At 38.7% G+C, this 17,977-nt stretch overlaps 1 protein-coding gene across 1 annotated transcript in view; it reads left to right on the top strand.

The window, feature by feature from the left end:
- mafa (v-maf avian musculoaponeurotic fibrosarcoma oncogene homolog a (paralog a)) overlaps window positions 1-17,977 on the top strand; it is an 86,099-nt gene that overhangs the window by 6,673 nt on the left and 61,449 nt on the right. Inside the window, exon 2 of the mRNA XM_024295078.2 lies at window positions 1,783-1,844. Coding sequence (XP_024150846.1) covers window positions 1,783-1,810 — 28 coding nt within the window. The 3' untranslated portion in view covers window positions 1,811-1,844. The remainder of the gene's footprint in view (window positions 1-1,782; window positions 1,845-17,977) is intronic.

Here is a 17,977-nt window from a genome sequence, read left to right as displayed (position 1 = left end):
AATGAACAATTTGGTCATTTACGATCGACTAATTTTATCTTTGATCCGGAAAGTTTGCTTCATCTGTTTGGAGGATGCATGAGGGACACTTCAAGGACTGGTGGAGGGTTATGATGCTAATGAGCCTGTAGAAACCTGATCAGGTAACTTCATACGTCTGTAAATAGATCCCAAGTTTGAGAGTGTAACTTACAATAATTTAATGTTGCGAAAAAGTTGCACCGTCAATCCTTTGGGTCAAACGTTGAGCGTTTCGGTGTCGGTTGAGCCCCCGATGCTTTAAATCCACGCGATCCAAAAAAATCTGCAGGGAATAAAAGCAGAAGGCCACCATTTTTTTCAATGTATGACTGATGAAGAAAAATAAATAAATAAATAAAAATGGTGAAAATGGTGCGGCGTGATTGTAACTTCAGGTTGTTTACAAGGTAAGAGTCAGGTAAAGTTGGTCTAACTTTTAAAAACAAAGATGATACAACTTTACACACACACACACACACACACACATATATATATATTCAGATTCTTTGTTTTTTTTATTTTCTAATTGTAATTTTTTGAAAATTTCAAAAATAACTAATATACTCAAAAAAGTGTTTTATATGTTAGGATTGTACACACACACACTCCAATACGCACATACACACACACATATATACACACATTTTTTTAATGAAAAACCCAACTAATATACTAACAAAATGCACTATATTATGAAGTATTAGATAGATAATCCTATATATATAGATAGGTAGATATATAGATAGATAATATTTCAAACTTTTTTTCTCATTTTCATTTTTAGAAAATTAAAAATCTAACTAATATACTAACAAAAATGTAGAAACAAAACAAATGGAAACGCCCCTCTCGCGATCTAAAATATATATATATGCATACATATGAATATATGTATATGAAAATATATGTATATATATTATGTTTTTGTGATTTGTCAAAGTTTGCTCTTTTGAGACTGTAATGTTCAGCACAGCGTGCTTTTTACTCCAACGACCCCGTTAAACGCTACAATTTATGACTTAGATGCTATGACGTGTTTTCTGCTGCAGTGCTAATATTATCTTGATGCATTACTGTTGCTTTCCTGCAGGTTCAGTATGCTTTCGAGATGTGAGTTATGTGGCATTTATTTGAAAATTCAATGATTTAAAATATCCTTCACTGCAGTATATTGGCAAAGATTTTTTTTTTTTTTAACAAATGCTGTTCACCACAGCGTTTAGAAGAACCTCACTTGGCATCGTTGCAGATGGAGCGAAGAGGTACACTAATTCTCTCACTGTAGGAACATTTACAAAACATAACTTCAACAAATGCTCAAAAAAAACTTCCCCTTATGGTGATGATATCAGTTATAGTTATAGTTTTAAAACAAAAGAAAGGCACTAAATTGGATTTTACATTTAAAAGGCCACTTTATCCCTTTTTCACCGATAGAACCCTATATGTTTTGACATTTTTTGTTTTTTCTTGTGTGCCAACAGTGTTTGATGCATGCCTTTAGAGTCTATTTGCATGTAAATTTCCACCATTCCCTTTACGTCAGCTGCTCCCTATGATCCATGCCGTGTGCTATAAAACAGACAAGGTGAGAGCAAATCTCACTCTGGTCTGCTTGTTCTTTTGCACCTGCCGATGTGGCTCTCTCTGTATGTTTGACAGGACACCCAAGTTTCACACGGAAGAAAGGGGTAAAGGTGATGCTACTTGGCAATGTTTTTTATGTTCATGAATTATTTCCAATTTCTTTTGGTTCTTTAGGTCCTCAAGAAAATTTCTCCACCTGTGATTTCCCTGAAACTCTGAGCCTTTGGATCCTTGAGGTAAAACAGTTTAACTTCTCCTCTTCATTTCATTTAGCTTTAAGGAGTTTTAAAATTGATTTACATGGCATAGTTTTTTTATTGTATTTTTTACATTCTGGATGTGCTTGTACTTTTTTTGTATTAGCAGAGTAAATTACACAAAAAGGAGGGAATCACACATTTTTGTGATTAGAAAAAGGCACACTTTTTTGAAACTATTAATGATACACAATGTACCCTATTTTTTAAAATATTACTCATGCCAAAAGATGACTGGGGATATGTTTTTGTTCATGGTCTTTCTCCATCTCTCCCTAACAAAAGTTGAGTACAGTGGTACATATCCTTCTTTTATTTGCTTCCACAAAGAGAAAAATCCCACACGTTCTCAGTCATACTGGATCACCCGCACAACCAGCAGATTATAGTCACTCATTCAAATGTAAATTAAATGTTCCGTACTTTTTTTCTTTTGTCTCGGACAAGGAGAGTGAGGGGGAGTGAAGAATGGGCCTCTATGGCTGAAATCAATGCTAAGTGACAGAGAGGAACCTGGGCAGGCGTATATCACAAACCCAATTGTTCCTGTAATGATTTTACTTGGTTAAAGCCCAGAAGGAGGGACTGTCGAGCTTCTATGTGCATCTTTACACTTGGGGAGTAACGATTGTCCAACTTCGAGGAGTGCTTGTGCTTCTGATTTTGGACCAGTAGTTTTTTTTTCCAGAAGTCAGTTTGCAGAAAACTTTGTTAAAGTCAAAGCTTTTTTCTCTTTTTTGTGCATTTATTATCAATGTGGTTTAATACACTACAGTTCATTTTGAAAAAAAAAAAAATAATAATAAAGAAAAACGTGTTCAGACAAAGCAAAAGCAGACTTCTTTTTGCTTGGTGTTTATTAATGAACACTTTACCATGTACTGTCATTTCAATTCAAGTTCTGGACATTTTGTAGTAAACCTTTCTACCAACTAAACAGCCAATACTCAAAAATTGCCATCTTTTCAATCACCCACTTCAATGAAAATCATATTTTTATGTTTTTAATATCTTTTTGTGGCATTTTTCTCACCATGGGGGACATATATAAAGAAAATTAGGCTTAAGATCGCATTTCTGAGTACATCTTTATTCAAACTATTGTAAAATCAGGAGCAGACAAATACACTTCCGCCTGGAAAAGCTTGTAGCAGTCATGTAGATAGCAGACTACAAGCTCCCTGCTCCGCTCCATTCCGATACATCCACTTGCAGACAAATAGATCCATGTACGCTTTTGTTTTCCTTGTCCGAGCTGGCATCTGGCTCAAAACTGTACATCTGAATAGCTCCAATTGGCTCGCCATATAGTATTAGGGGTGCACCGCTAATGTTAGGTTGGGGTTGTGAGGGGCTGTAAGCTAATGGCTAGTGGAGAGAATGTAAACAGAAGGATGTCGGGAAGGAAAGCCCTGGGCTAACCTACCCTGGACTCACACAGTAAGCGTTACAGCTCGGGTGAGACTGCCACAATCTTTACGTAACTATAAAAGTGCGAGAGGAAATCCCACTGCAGACGATCACGTTCAACCTCTGCGGTCTGGCCTCTGCAGCGCTGCAAATCTGTTTTGTTGGGCTCAAATTTTTGCTGGATGCTGCAGCTGAACTCCCGCAAATAAGGGGAGGGATTACTGTACCATATGCTATATAAGTGGTGGGAAATCACATGAATCTACGTGAGTTCGCGAGGTCGGCAGCAGAGCCTAGCTGCAGCCATCCATTAGCCAATATGTACCCTCTGCCATAGCTAGACCACTACCGCATCTCACTTGAGCTGTAACGCTAGCTGTGTGAACCCGGAGTTAATCTGTACCGACACCCCCCCAGAACTCAGAGGTGACTTTCTAATGAACTGGGAATTTAAAACACTTGTAAGAGATCTGAACTTGAACTGAAGATACAGCTGTTTTTTCTTTGGCACCAAAGAACTGTACATGACAAATATGTATTTGCAATGTTTAAACGTCTTCTGGAGAATTAACATCAGATTTACTGTACAGTAGTCTGGAGCTGTCTGGTCATAAAAATGTACCAATGTTGTGATTGCTAACTATGTTTAATCAATTCTGAGACCACAAATTCAAATAAGAGTAGCAGATTTTATCTTATCTTTGGTGGACAATAGAAAATATTAGGCTGTAAAAAGGGAGCTGAAAATCCAATCCTTGCTTTTAAAGCTCAACATTTTCTACCAAAGTAAAGCAGAAGTTGTGCATCAGTCTATGTATATAGGCTATGTTCAGCGGCCTTGTGTGCATATATTTGTATTGTTATTTACTCTATATGTCTGGGCGGGGCGAGGGATCTGCAGCTGGCCCGTCTCCAGATCCACTTAGCTTCAGGAGAGGAAGTAGGACAAAAGCCATCAAAGAAGACAAGGACAAATCATCTTTAGATGAAGTGTTTTAAGAGCTTAGATTCTCCTCCCACGTCATGACTGTAAATTAGATGCCCTCTGCTCACTGCTAAGGGGTGTTGAATATAAACAATGCCAAAGGAACGGATGTTAAACAAATGAAAGTGGAAAACCATGAGGGTGTCTATCTTAGTCTGCCTTGTAAATCTTACTTCCCTGGCCATGCCAGTGTACTGTGTTGCACTCTAAAAAGCTCCCGGCTGAACTCTGTGTGGTTTTGTACATCCAGAAGCCATACCCACTGTAGAAGACTTTTAAGGCAGAGGCATGTCTTTGTTTTATGCAAATCCATGCATATTAGGTGGAAGGGGGTGGGGGCTGAGCAGTCTGGCCACGTAACTCCAGCAGGACAAACTGAGTGATGGAGACGGAGAGCCAGTTCTTGCGTGTCCTTGCCTGGGGAAAGAGTGTCCTGACTATGGCATGGACTGCTGAGACACCACCAGGACACTGTGTCACTGCACTCGTACCCCACTGGAGCAGGAGGACAAAAGGTTTCTCCAAAGACAAATGCATTTAGTCTGCACAATTCCAATTTGTAAAACTAGAGAAAAGTAGAAGTCAGTTAGCATATAAGGTGCAGACACACACTCCAGAGAAGGAACACGCTGAAGCTAAAAAGGTTAAGTGCAAGTACAGACACACTGGAAAAGAATTGTGGGAAAAAAATGGTACTTAAAAAATCTATTGATGTTTTGTTGCTTTATGCCAGTGTAGTTCATTGGTGTTGTAAATTAAATCTTTAGATTGTTTTCAGACGTCTCATTCACAGCTGAATGCTAACAGTAATGGGTGCTCGGAGGCTCTTTTATCGCAAAGTGCTCTATTTCTGTGTGCCAGGATGTTCTCAGTCACTGAGGGCAGATGAAATCAATCCAGACTGAACTGTCATGTGGAGGAGAAAATGAATGAGACAGAGGAGGGGCGCAAGGCTTTGGAGTGAAAAGGGGCAGTGCAGAACTATAAAAACAACTTTCTGCTCCATATGGGTCAAAAGTCGAAGGCTGATCTATTCAAGAGAGGGTGTTATCCCTCCTTTACTATTTTCTGCTCCACCTGCTTCTCGGAAAGGACTGAGAAACTGGAGACTGCTCAGCAGGAACCAACTATATTTAGCTCCAGTGACCAAACACACTCTGGTTTAACTTTGAAATAAAAATTACAGAAACAGCGTGCAGTGAGGCTGTGCAGATAGCATCATTACAGGGCAACTTCACAGGCTAAAAATTCTTCTTCAAACTACCTTCCTTTTAAAAACTTTGTGTTTTTGACTAAATGATTAAAATACTTACTCAATTGGTTTTCAATGATTAATTAACAATTATAAAGGAAACACTAACAAAGAGGCTAATTTTCTACATCTGACAAAAATAAAACAGAACTATCTTTCTGATAATGAACAACACATAAGGAAAGCAATGGAACACTAAGATTTATGCTTCCATTCGACTGCAAAGCGTTCCTCGATTTAGTCCAGTATGTTTGGGCAGTTTCACTTTGCTAATTATTTTTTTGCAGAAGAGTTGTCAGCATGGTGCTCCGTTCTCATCGGGAGAGAAGGGGCTCGGTGGTAAGTGCTTAGTCAGCCCCTCTCCGGATGTGAAATACTGCTTGGACTGTTGGGGAGGCAGAGTAGCATGGGGCCGAAACCATCACAAGGTGAAGTTTTTAAGATGAGGGCAGTCCCATCACCACACGTCAGTGGGAGGAAATACTGAATACCATTCTTGTGGACAGTAATTAAATTCACTATCCCAACCTGTGATAGCTCCAGTTGCTTAAAGGCAAAGTCACGGTTGGATTATTACAGACACTTATTGAGACTTGAAATACAAATGTGTACAAAAGTCATTATTAAAAACGAAAAACAGAAAAAAATAAATGCTTTTACTGGAACTGAGCAAACACATGCTTATACTGGGTACCGTGTAGAGGTAGAGCGGTCAACCTCTGGAAGATAGCAGGTTCGGTGCAAACTCTACGCACCCATGTGTCATTGTGTCCTTCAGAAAGACACTGAAGACCACATTGCTCCTGGTGGTTATAAGAGGCGTTAGTGTTTGGCAATGGAGCTGCCATCACTGTTTAAATGTTTTTGTGAATGGGTGAATAGGACTGTGACTGCAAAGCACTTTGGGCCTTCTAAAAAGGTAGTAAAGCGCTATATAGGAATACACCAGAATACACCAAAAACATTAGTTTTAGTTTCTGACTCAGTAAAGTCCAAATAATAAGGTTCTTATGGTGTTTTACCAATGTGACCATAAAATAAAACCTAATTTGACACAAGTTTTGAGCAGCATCCACACAGAAATGCGACATTTTGTCAGTAAACTAGAATAAAAATGAGAAAGCATCATAGCCATTGTGCCATCCAAGGCACGGTAACATTGGGATTTGGGTCACCTGGAACCTTTTTTCCCCAATGATTTTTGATTTTCACTGGTGGCAGGCATGAAATCCTCTCGACCTTTGTCATGGGAGGGATGACACGTCTATGTAAGGGTGGGGTCATCTGGACCCCACACGATAGCACAAGAGAGAGATCATGTATGTTTCAACCCTCACCAATGGTTGAAAGAAGGAGATTTAAATATAAGCATGACTGGATTTGCCATGAGGCATAAGATGAGATGTTCTGTAATGAGGTGGAGGGTCAGAAAAGTCATTTCTTCTTCCAGTTAAAAGAAACAATTTAAGTTTGTTTGGGTATCTTGACAGAATGCAGATGCTTTTCTGTTTCTGACTGAATTAAAGGACAAAAAGACTGGAGAGATTTTTCTTTTTAAGTCTATTTAGATTGAGATGTGAAAATTTCTCTCAAAGAGGTCCATGGTTAAACTCATCCATGTGTGCGCTGACATCTGTCTAACTCATAATTCTAACATTTTCTTCTATCCAATACACCGCCTGACATGATACCCTCTAAAAGTCTCTTTTCCAGAACAAATTTCTCTTTTTTTTGCTCATTTTCTTCTCCTTCCCTCTGCCTCATGCTGCACCTGCATCCCTGCCGCTCTCTGCTCCCCTCCAAACGTCACTTGCCCCCCCCCCATCCACCACTGCTTCTATTCTCCCCCTCGTTAGCTTGATGAATGGCTTTACTGCAGGGAAAGTGCTGATTTTCATCCTTCTGTCTGATTTCTGCTGGCTGTTATTAATTTCAAACACTCTGCGAAAAGCAAGTGAGTCAATAAATAAGGAAATGAACACACTTCATCCTGCCATACAGCACCTCTCACAGTCTTTCACCCTGGGTGCTTGGACTCATTGGAGGCCAAGTTTGCATTTACACTGATGGCGTTCCGTTTCTCTCTTTATAGCAAACATGTCTCAGTGTCTCTAAAGGCAAAAATGAAGGCCTGCAGTGGCGTGGCATCAAATCACATTTTATTATTTTTTTTTTAGAGTTTATATTTACACAAGTGTGAATTTTACAAAGCAAGTAACTCCGAGGAGCAAATGTGTCCCGTCTTTTACACTTGTGCACTCCTCAAGAGAAGCTGAGAGTGACAATAGGAAAAACAAGCAGAGAGAAAATGAGAAGCTGCATTCTACCAGAGTTATTGCCACCCGCTAAACGATGCTGTCTATGCAATGGGAACGGGGCTGTAAGTTTAAGTGCACATTACTTACATTCCAAGCCTAATGCTTTGTGCTTTCCTTTTAACACTGAACACAAATGGCCTTTAATAACAATTCTTGCTTTTTCCTTGTGTCAGACAGTAACAATTGGAAGAAAGTTGTTAGTCTTTATTTTATTTAGTACTCTGGGTGAAAATACCATGATGCTTAATTGAATTAGACACACCATAATGTGTGCACTAACAGAGAAATGAAAGCCAGAGATTTCATCACATTGTTCACAAAGTGTTTTAAACACAGAGACAAGAGTTTTGTAGGACGTACACTGCTGGTAAAAGACTTGTGTTTTCCCTCCCAATTCAAAATAATATTTGGTATCATGTTACTACTTGGTTATTTCACAAATCACTACTACTTTCCCTACACTTAATAGGAACAAAATGAAAGCTTACGATTACGTTTAATTCAAGGTCACACTATTCATTTCTACTTGATTCTTTCTTTTAGTGTTTGTTGATTTAATGTATTTTTGATTGATACTCTTGATTCTTAAGCTCCTCTGGTTCTAATAAGAAAAAAAAAACTGATGTTCTTAACTATAAGTTGAAAATAAATTGATATAATATGGACAATAATTGTAGAACAATTAAATATAACAATGAACAAATCTTAGATAAAAAAAATGAGTGAGAGAACCAACAATAAGTTATCTGCAAACATAATCGCATTTAAGATCTTAACATTTTAACAATCAAAAGTTAAAACTTTAAAGTAATATATTCTTAGCATTCACTTACATGTGGTTTATACCAAGGCTGCAGCTTTTTGGCTGTCATTTGTAAACTATACTTATTACTTTCCAACATTTTTTGTTACATTTAAAGAAGTTTCCAGTTAATAATTTGTCAGTTGGAGGACTATTTTATAATCAATGAAGCCATTTCAAATGATTATTTTATTTAGTAGCCAAAAAAATGCCATTTATTTATTTTTTTGCTAATACTATAAACTTTTATTTTATAGTATATAAAGTATATATATATATATATATATAAAACAAAACAAAAAGAAAACCAAATAATTATTGTGAAAACATGTAAAGAAACTGAAGCATGAAAAACAAGCCATGAAAAATGATGCTGACATTAGATACTAGTTTACATAATCATTACATCACAGATTCCTATAAAAAGTTACTGTCAAGAAGTGGTGGTCGAGGACCCAAACCTAGGAGACCAGGCTTGATGTCAGACATTTAAAACATTTCATAAATAAACTGAAACATGACAAAAAGCCACAGAGAAACAAAAAAGTGGCAGAGCAGAGGAAAGGAGAGGAGAAACAAACTTGGTGGGAACCAGCAACTCTGGCCATGACTTAGCATCCAAGTCAATCAGACTCTGGCTCCCAACCTGGCTGCTCCTAAAGAAGGGAGGGTCACAGGTGAATCCAATGATCCTGATTACATGGGAAGCATCGAGCTGTCGAGAGGGGGGGGGGGCACAGAGCCACGACAGTTAAAGTGAAAATTAAATCGGGAAGTACTTTATTTTGATCAAAAATCAATAATACCCCAAAATGTCTACTGTCAAAACACATCCTTTAATCAAATATCCTTTCAATAATCTAAGCAAGCTGCAATATGTCACATAATGGTACCTTAAACTAAATGACCCCAAGTACTGAAGAATTTTTTTTTGGCCCAAAAATGTGACTCAGCCACAAAATATGCTTAATAAACAACAAAACACAGGACTTAAGACAGTGGCTATTGCAGAGGTGGCTACATGGAGTTCTGCTGCTGAAAGGAACTAGGTGAAGAGAGACGAGGGGAGAGCAGAAGGGAGCATTACTGTACTTGTGAGCTGCAGGGGTAGTGGAGCCTGTATGTCTGCGTCATGGCTCTGTGGGCGCAGACATAACTATTGTGTTTACAAGCCTGAGTTGCTGTAACTGTTAAATTATTGAGGTGGGGGGGTTGCTAAAGAAGGAGAAACTGAACGAAGGGGCTGGGTTTGTGTGTGCCTGTGTGTGTTTGTCTATGTGGGTGTCTGTGCATGTTGGGGATGGGGTTGTTTCTCTCCCTCATAGTTCTGGTTAACCAGGCTGAGGAATGCTCTTTGCTCTTTATAATTACAGAGATAGTGGTGGAGTCACCCTCAGAGAGTACACGGCCTCAGAGACCTGATAAAAGGATGCTTCTCGGTGCACACTTAGTGCAGAGTGGGGCTCTATAGTATGGAGCTTAGAAGCCGCTTATTTCATCACCAGTGTCAAAGTGGCACGATTGTGTGAGGACCATCTGTCAGTAAATCACTCTGTGGTGTGGAACTCTTTCACACCAGTCAAGATCAAGCAGTTGTGTGTCACACAGCATGAAGTAAAAATATATAGAACAAAAGAAAACATTGAAACTAATCTTTGTGTTTTATATCCCAATTTATCACATTTTTTTTATTCTAAACAATTTCCAAATGTATTTGATGAGTTTAAAACAATCATAATTGTATAAAAGTCTTCCTTCAGGATAAATCTTCTCAACTGTCTTTATTCCAGCTGAGCTGAGGAAGACTGTGACTGGGGGATGCAAACATTAAACCTATATTGCACAGATAATGGTATTTTGAAACTGATGCAACACTTTAATTTCCACCATGAGCTTTAGGATTTCAGTACTATACGTTCCAGACCCGTTTCCATCATTTTTTGATACAGCTGCCTTAATGTGTTAAAAAAGAAAAAAAGAAAATCACAATCATGTAAGATAAATTCCATTGTGTTGCTTATAGTAAAAAGTAAATAGAAAACTGCCGTTTGCTCTTTTTTTTAACAATCTCGAAGTTTTCATTTATGTGATTGGGAAGAAGCAATACACTTACCACTAATTTCCCAAACTTAAACACTTTTCCTTCAAGATGAAAATAAACTACTTTTCGTCTCTGCAATCATCCTTTTTCACTGTTCACATTCATAATGAAACGGTTGAGCTCACAAGATTGCAGTTCATTGCAGCAGGGCTCCTGTCCACCACCAGCACACTCTGCAATCAAAGTCATCATTGTATGTCTGAAAATAACAGAATTTAGCTTTTAGGGCTGAACTGAACTAAGTGAAGAGAAACGGTGGGGGTGTAGCGCCTATAGTGTTGTTGTACTGGTACCAGCTCAGACATGCAACTCTTCATTCTTACAATTGTGGTCTGACTTTTATATACTGTAGTCAATAATTCTGTTTGTTGTGTTTTCTGAAGTTTATCATGTAGGGAAACAGATTTGTACACAAGATGAATCAAATTCCCAACCCTCTCAAGTTTTGGTCCGGTGTTAGAACACAGCAACATTTACATTAGACCATGTGCAAGTTAGAATGGATTACTAACTTGCTTTCTGCCTACTTAAGCAGAAAAATAACAATCTCTCCAGAACCTTTCCCATTATCCCTTTGTGTACACTTGCTCCTGCTAGCTTACAGCCCCTCACAACCCCAACCTAACATCACCGGTGCAACAAGAATGGCGAGTAACATTGGAGCTATCCAGCCATACAGTTTTTAGCCAGACGGCAGCTCAGATGAGGAAAACGAAGGGGTACATGGATATATTTGTCTGCAAGTGGATGCATCGGACTGGAGCAGAGAACGGAGTTTGAAGCATCGACATCACTGCTGCAGACTTTTTCCAACGTCCTTTATTTTTGTATGTTCCTGATTCACAACAATTAGAATATAGAATACTAAGATATACAGTTATAATCTTAATTTTCTTAATTTGTGTCCTCTATCCTCAGAAAAATGCTACAAGAGCGTGTTAAAAACACCAAAAACACAATTTTCTCGTGAATGGGTCTTAAAGCAGAAAAATAACTGTATCCAGAACCTTCAGGATATTAGAAATGATGACAACCAGGTTGGTAAATATCAAATGATTTTACAGCAATCACACATTCTTATTTTAAGATAAAGCTGTGTTGTACAATTTCATTTCACAAGATTTTGTACTTGAAGCCGGTTTACAGTTTAATCTCCACTCCTTATTTATCTGCCTGTTTGGGATCTACAGTACAAGCGAGACGGAAAATGGGGTCTTTTTATTCAGACCTCTTTTTGAATTCATGGTTGACGTTTGGTAGTGAAGTGTTAACATCGCCTCCAGGTTTTGCAACTGATCCTTAAAAAGAAGAATGATTGACTTCCTTCTGAGCTCCAATGACAGGGGATCAAGGTTCAGCTCATTGGTTTTACAGTCTTCCATCTGTCTCATCCCAAGAAGTCAATGATCTTTGCATGCCTGACCTTACCTACCATCCATTGATTCTCCTAAAACTTTCTTTAAGCTCCTCCCTAGAAGCCTTCTTTTAGCTTCATTTAAAGCTCTGTACATAATTCTCATTTTAAAGGCCCTGCTTTGGTAGAAGTTTCTTTGGATGATAGAAGTACTTTTATGCCATTTGTATATACCTTCATGTGACCTCAAAAACACCCCTGCGTGGTTCAGCTGAGATCCTATCTCAAGGCTGTCTCATATCACTACAACCATTGTTTAGTAGAACGCATTATTTCATTTACCTTTTGTTGTAATTTTAGCAGCAGAATTTCAAGCTTATCAAATGAATTTTGTGATGAAATGCTTTAATACACTAAAATCTATTTTTTGTTATTTGCCTACCACTCTGCATACTCAGCTTCTTCTCTTTAACTTCCTGTGGATTTGGTGTTTAAGTCAAGACATTAGTTTGACTTTTGAAAGCTTAATTAGCTCGTCTCTGAAGGGAAGATATATCTTAGCTGTCACAGTTACTAATCACAACAAATGTCAAAAAGTACCAGATGCACTTGCAAAAATCACTCAGGCCAACTGGATCCATATCAGCATGAAAAAATCTCTTAAAAATCAATATTCTGGAGAAACGTATTCAGCAGAAAATGCAAAAGATATCCACTGTATGGCAATAGCTCCTAGAGAAAAGCTGACATCAGTGCAGTCCCATGCTAAAATTCAAGACAACAAATAACCATGCATGCTCATATTTACTTCTACACTCAAATGAGGCAATGACCTTGACATCACATTTTTAAGCTGTGAAATAAGAACTAAGTTCCCATGAAAAACACCCTTGAGCCATATTGAAATGATTTGAGCTACTTTTTTTTACAAATAACACCTCAATTAAAAAAAAAAGACAATAACCTTTCTCTGTTTCACAGAGCAATCATGTATACAGAAACTGCCCACCACTTTGCCAGGAAATTCCTTTCAACAAATTCTCACTCCAACACACTCAGATCCTGCCACAGTGTCAAGAGCCTTTTCCCTCCATTAAAAAGCACAGACCACGCTCAGCATCATTCTTCAATGACACAGAGAAACTTAGGGAATCGGTACTTTTGTATCAAATATTAAAAAAAATAAAAATGTTGTGAAGCAAACAAGCAAATATAAATATTTCCAACTTATTTCACAAAACCCCAAACCCCTGTAGGGTGGTGTTACATGCTAGCAGGTACTAACAGAAAATATCTTGTAAATAAGTCTTGAATACTTGCTTACATTAATCTTAACTTCTGTTCATATGATTCAAATTTTCATTTTTGGTTGCACAGGATTTGGCTGTGTCTCTAAACAGAGGAACTTTTGTTGTTTGACTATTGACTGTATGTAGAGAACTGGACTGAGTGGGTGTGACGTCACCCATAAAAAAACACCTTACTTCTGGTTCCAGAAAAATGAAGCCGATTCAGTCACCATTTTTTCGGGATGAAGACGTTGCAATGTTGGAGTCAGATGGAGTCACTCAGTCCAGTTCTCTATATATAGTCAATGTGTTTGAATTTGCTGTAGTCAGTCTCTTAAAGAACTGCTTGAATTTATTTCAAAGAATTCACAGATTTTTGATGGCCTTTCCATTCAGTTGTGTTTTACGACTTTGCAGCACTTGAGTTGTTAAATTGATGTTGTTTCCCTAATTTCCTTGTGGGATGTCCATTTGCGTTTATGTTCTTCCTTTTCAGCGTGCAGTTTTTCCAGTCGCAGTCCAGTAGCTTTGGTGTGTTGACTTTTATGTTCAGAAAGGCATGTCTTCTCCCTCACACACCAATAAGTAGCACCTTTATTGATAACATCCAGCATCTTTGCTTCCTGCTATGCTGTTAGCTTTTTTTTCCCTTCTTCCTCTCTGTGACCTGGTCTTTAAAGGAGAGTGATGAGTTCACAGCTGATAGTGTCTGGTTGCGAAGAGCGGAGAACGGTATAGGATGACATTATCGGAAGTGGCTGCATATAGATGCTAAGGAAAGAAAACACACACTGAAATAGAAAGGGAATACTATGCCATACATCTAGTATAAACTACTGTCTGCTTGGATTACACTAATGACCCCTGACGAACCAAAATTAGACCCATGTATATCTATATATTTAAGCCATAAGCAACGACTGCGTTTGATTCTCATTATGATATTAAAAAAAGGAAAATCTAAATTATCACGAGGATCCTTTTCTATCTGTAACCACATTGTCATTAAGCGGGAGAAGAAATGAAAGAGACAAATAACCACACACACACAGACAGATTAAAGCAACATAAAATACAGCCCAACATTCTGCAATAGCCATTAGTGAGAATGATGTGAAAGGAGGGTGATGGAGAGGGACAAAGCTTTCCTTGTGTCCCTGCGGCTGCTGCGCAATACTTGTAGTGACGGGTTGCGACAGCTGAGGGAGCGGGGGAACAGAAAGGAAGTATCTCTCCCAAAAATCCCCAAGAATAAAAAAAAAAAAACACAGAAAAGGGAAGACTAATTTAGGGTGAAGTGCCTGCAGTCTGCCTCTGCAGTCTTTTTGGACAGAGAATGTCATGTGAGCATTATATTTACCTTATTAAATCTTTTATTACTTTAAGTCACTGGAATATTTTAATGATTCAGTCAATAAGTAGAGATAGTGGCTTCCCTGAAGGATCCCTGGGGTCAAAAGTAAACATTCGTCAAACACATATGTCACACCTGGATTTAGAAGCACACAGGAGCAGCACACCGACTAATTTCCCAACTTCATCTCTTGATAGCATCCCTAATAGACCCCTCTCCCAGTGGCACACTGCTGTTGCAACATTCACCTACTGTTGCTTTAATGAGATGCCTTTGCCGTCGCATGTGTGTGTGTGTGTGTGTGTGCCGTCAGGTCTGTAGGCTCTCGAGAAAGAAAGACGTTAGTGATCCTTGTGGCCCTGTTTATCTCCACCCTTGTGTTGAAGTAGAGGGAGGTCAGAGGCAGAGCCGCCTTTATCCGTCTCCATTCCCACGGCTGCTGTCTCACAGGCACAGTGGTCACAGGAGGATGAAAAGAATATGGATTTTTTTTTTCTCCCCCTTCCTACACTCACAAGAGCAGGAAGATTAGATAGAAGATGAGCACAGCCTGGCTCATTCAAAGTAGCTTTAAGCCCAGCACTAGAAGAATTTGACCTGAGCTTTATGGTTCACTGAGCACATACAAGCACACCTGTACTGTACACACACGCACAAATGACAGGATTTGGTGTTTCACTTTTCTGCTTTAAGCTCAGTTACACAGTACCTGGATGTTCAAAGCTGACATTATGACCTGTGTGCACTTCCCACACACACTGACTGAGAGGAAGGAACTCTCCTTTCTCGGCAGCCGCAGATGGAGGCTGCCAGTTGCATGTAGAGAGAAAAAAAAAATGTCAGAAAACATGTTAGACAATGAGATGAGGTGAATCAGGAGGGAAGAGGAGGCTCGGCCCATATGGGGTGGGATCGACAGAGACAAAGAAACTGATGCTGACAAACAGAAGCAGGAAGATAAAATTCAAAGCTCTGCTGCTCTCAGTGGCAATTAAAATGATTTCTGTACAATCTGAAGAAAGCCTGAGCTGCTTTATGGGTTCCCTTATAAGTCACCTCCTCCTTCTCCTCCCCCTTTACCTCCTCAATCAAGTGGATGGGAAGTACTGATGATTAAAAACTGACAGTGTTTGCAGATATATGCCACCATATGGCTGCTTCCTCCACTCCTGGTTCAGTTCAGTTTCAGCTCGTTACGCTGCACAAACACAAATGCATAAATAAAGACGTGGTTTGACCAACAGGTCAGTAGTCATCTTTAAAGCTAAGCACAGCTGTGGGGGAGACCTGTCTCTTTATTTTCTTTGCGACATATTAGGGTAATTTAAGAACCGCCTGCGTGTTCATTTTATGTTGTATTGTTTGGCAAAAGCAAATAGGAAAAAAAAAGGGTTTTGTGGTCCCTTCTAGCATTTTGAGTCACACTCTGTTACCCACCTCAGCCACGTTTGGTGTTCTAATTGAAACTAGAGATGGAAACTTTCATAAAAGTAAACACACATGCAAAAACATACAATCACAGAAAGTGTGGGCAGCCTGCAACAAAGTGAAACTAAACAGCCTCAAACTCATCGTTACATCTGGTTACTTTCAAAGCTAAAAAAAGAATTAGATAAAACATGGAATCCTTGCGTGGGTAAACATTCAGAGAAAAAAAAAAAAAAAACAATAAAGAAGCCCTATCAATCTCATTGAGATAACAGTAGAGGCTTCTATTTAAACCGTTTTGATGTGACAGCATCAAGCGGTTTTGTGCTGCTTGGGAACAATGGGGGTGGATGTGTTCAAAACACAATCACCATCAAAGGCGTTCCAAACGTGTGTAATGACAATTTAATTTGAGACAATGTCGACCTGACTTGAGTCAGTCTTGTGGTTAAGCAGGTGCCTCCCCTACCAAAGCACGTCTTTGGAAACCAGTAATGCAGGATTTCAGTATTACGATGCTGATGGAACTCAAAATGTTCTTTATCTGCTGGTTTAGTGGAGGACTCCAGGCAATAATAAGCCTTTTTTTAAAGTATGGGGATGGATTTGTTATAATGCATGAAGATAGAGTGTCAGAATGTTGTGATTTTTCTAGTTCTGCAACCAAAATGTACTAGAAAGGAGGCTTTTGAAAAGTGTAATGCAGTTTGTGAGTGATTATTGTCAAAGAGCATGAAAAAGAAGTCACTGAAGTCCCTAAACTGGTGAAAACTGGCCTCCTTTTGGTTAGTTTTGCCAATAAAGCAGTTGAAACACATTTGTTTTGTGATTTACTAAAAATGATTAGAGAGGCTTATAACATACTAAAAGAATAATTAAAAAACAGATAATGATCGTAAAAATATAGATGCTCTAATTTGCGAAGTGATCAGTAAAATGTGCACACATGAAAAAAAAAAAAAATTACCAAAAGTAAGTTAGTTAAGGTGCATGTATGACGTAAATCTTTTGGGAGGTTTGCTGGTTGTCACACAGAGTACAACCTTAAAACAAGCAGAAGGTGGGTGCAGTGACATAAGCAGGGCGCAGTGCGTCTACCGTACTCTATACTCTCTCAACGCCTACATATGGAAGGGTCAAGGGCATACACTGTTCCCAAACATTTTATTTTAAGCCTTAACATTTCATGTAAGCAAACTAATTACATATGTTTTCCATTAAGAGATGGCTTTACTTGCAATATTTCTTTTGCACTGTGTTTTTATGTGCTATTTACAGCAAACACTTTTCTTTTTTTTTAGTTTAGGAGCATATACAGTACGTCTACTTCCATGCACTTGGCATCATCCTGCGCACACACTGTGTGTGCTGTAAATAGCCAGAGTGTGTCGTGCATCTCTGCTGTGTTTGGACCTATTTTAGAGCTGACACAGGAAACAGGGCCATTCTGACAGCCACCCTCCCAGCTGGTACGGCACACAGCAGCCCAGGAACCTTCTGTCGCACACACACACACCTATGCACCCCTACACACTCTCAAACTCACATGCAGCCACAAAAACGGGCACGATTGTTTTAAAATGTTGTGTTAAAAGCCTAACAGTGATTGATCCTCTTCACAGTCAAACATCCTGGAAATTTGTTGTTTATTTTATGTTTTATTTGACTTTTTTAAACCTCTTCGCCTTTTTTTAAAACTTTGAAATGAAGTATTTTTAACTAAACCTACAATTACGTCTCTAAATTGTCCATTTCTCACAGCGCATTGTAGATAAGACTTGCTGAATGCTCGCGTTAACTTGCACTGCAGAAGAGTAAC

Source organism: Oryzias melastigma, linkage group LG3, assembly GCF_002922805.2.
Source record: "Oryzias melastigma strain HK-1 linkage group LG3, ASM292280v2, whole genome shotgun sequence".
In the NCBI taxonomy this organism is placed as follows: Eukaryota; Metazoa; Chordata; class Actinopteri; order Beloniformes; family Adrianichthyidae; genus Oryzias; species Oryzias melastigma.
This window is presented reverse-complemented; position numbering and strand designations above follow the sequence as displayed.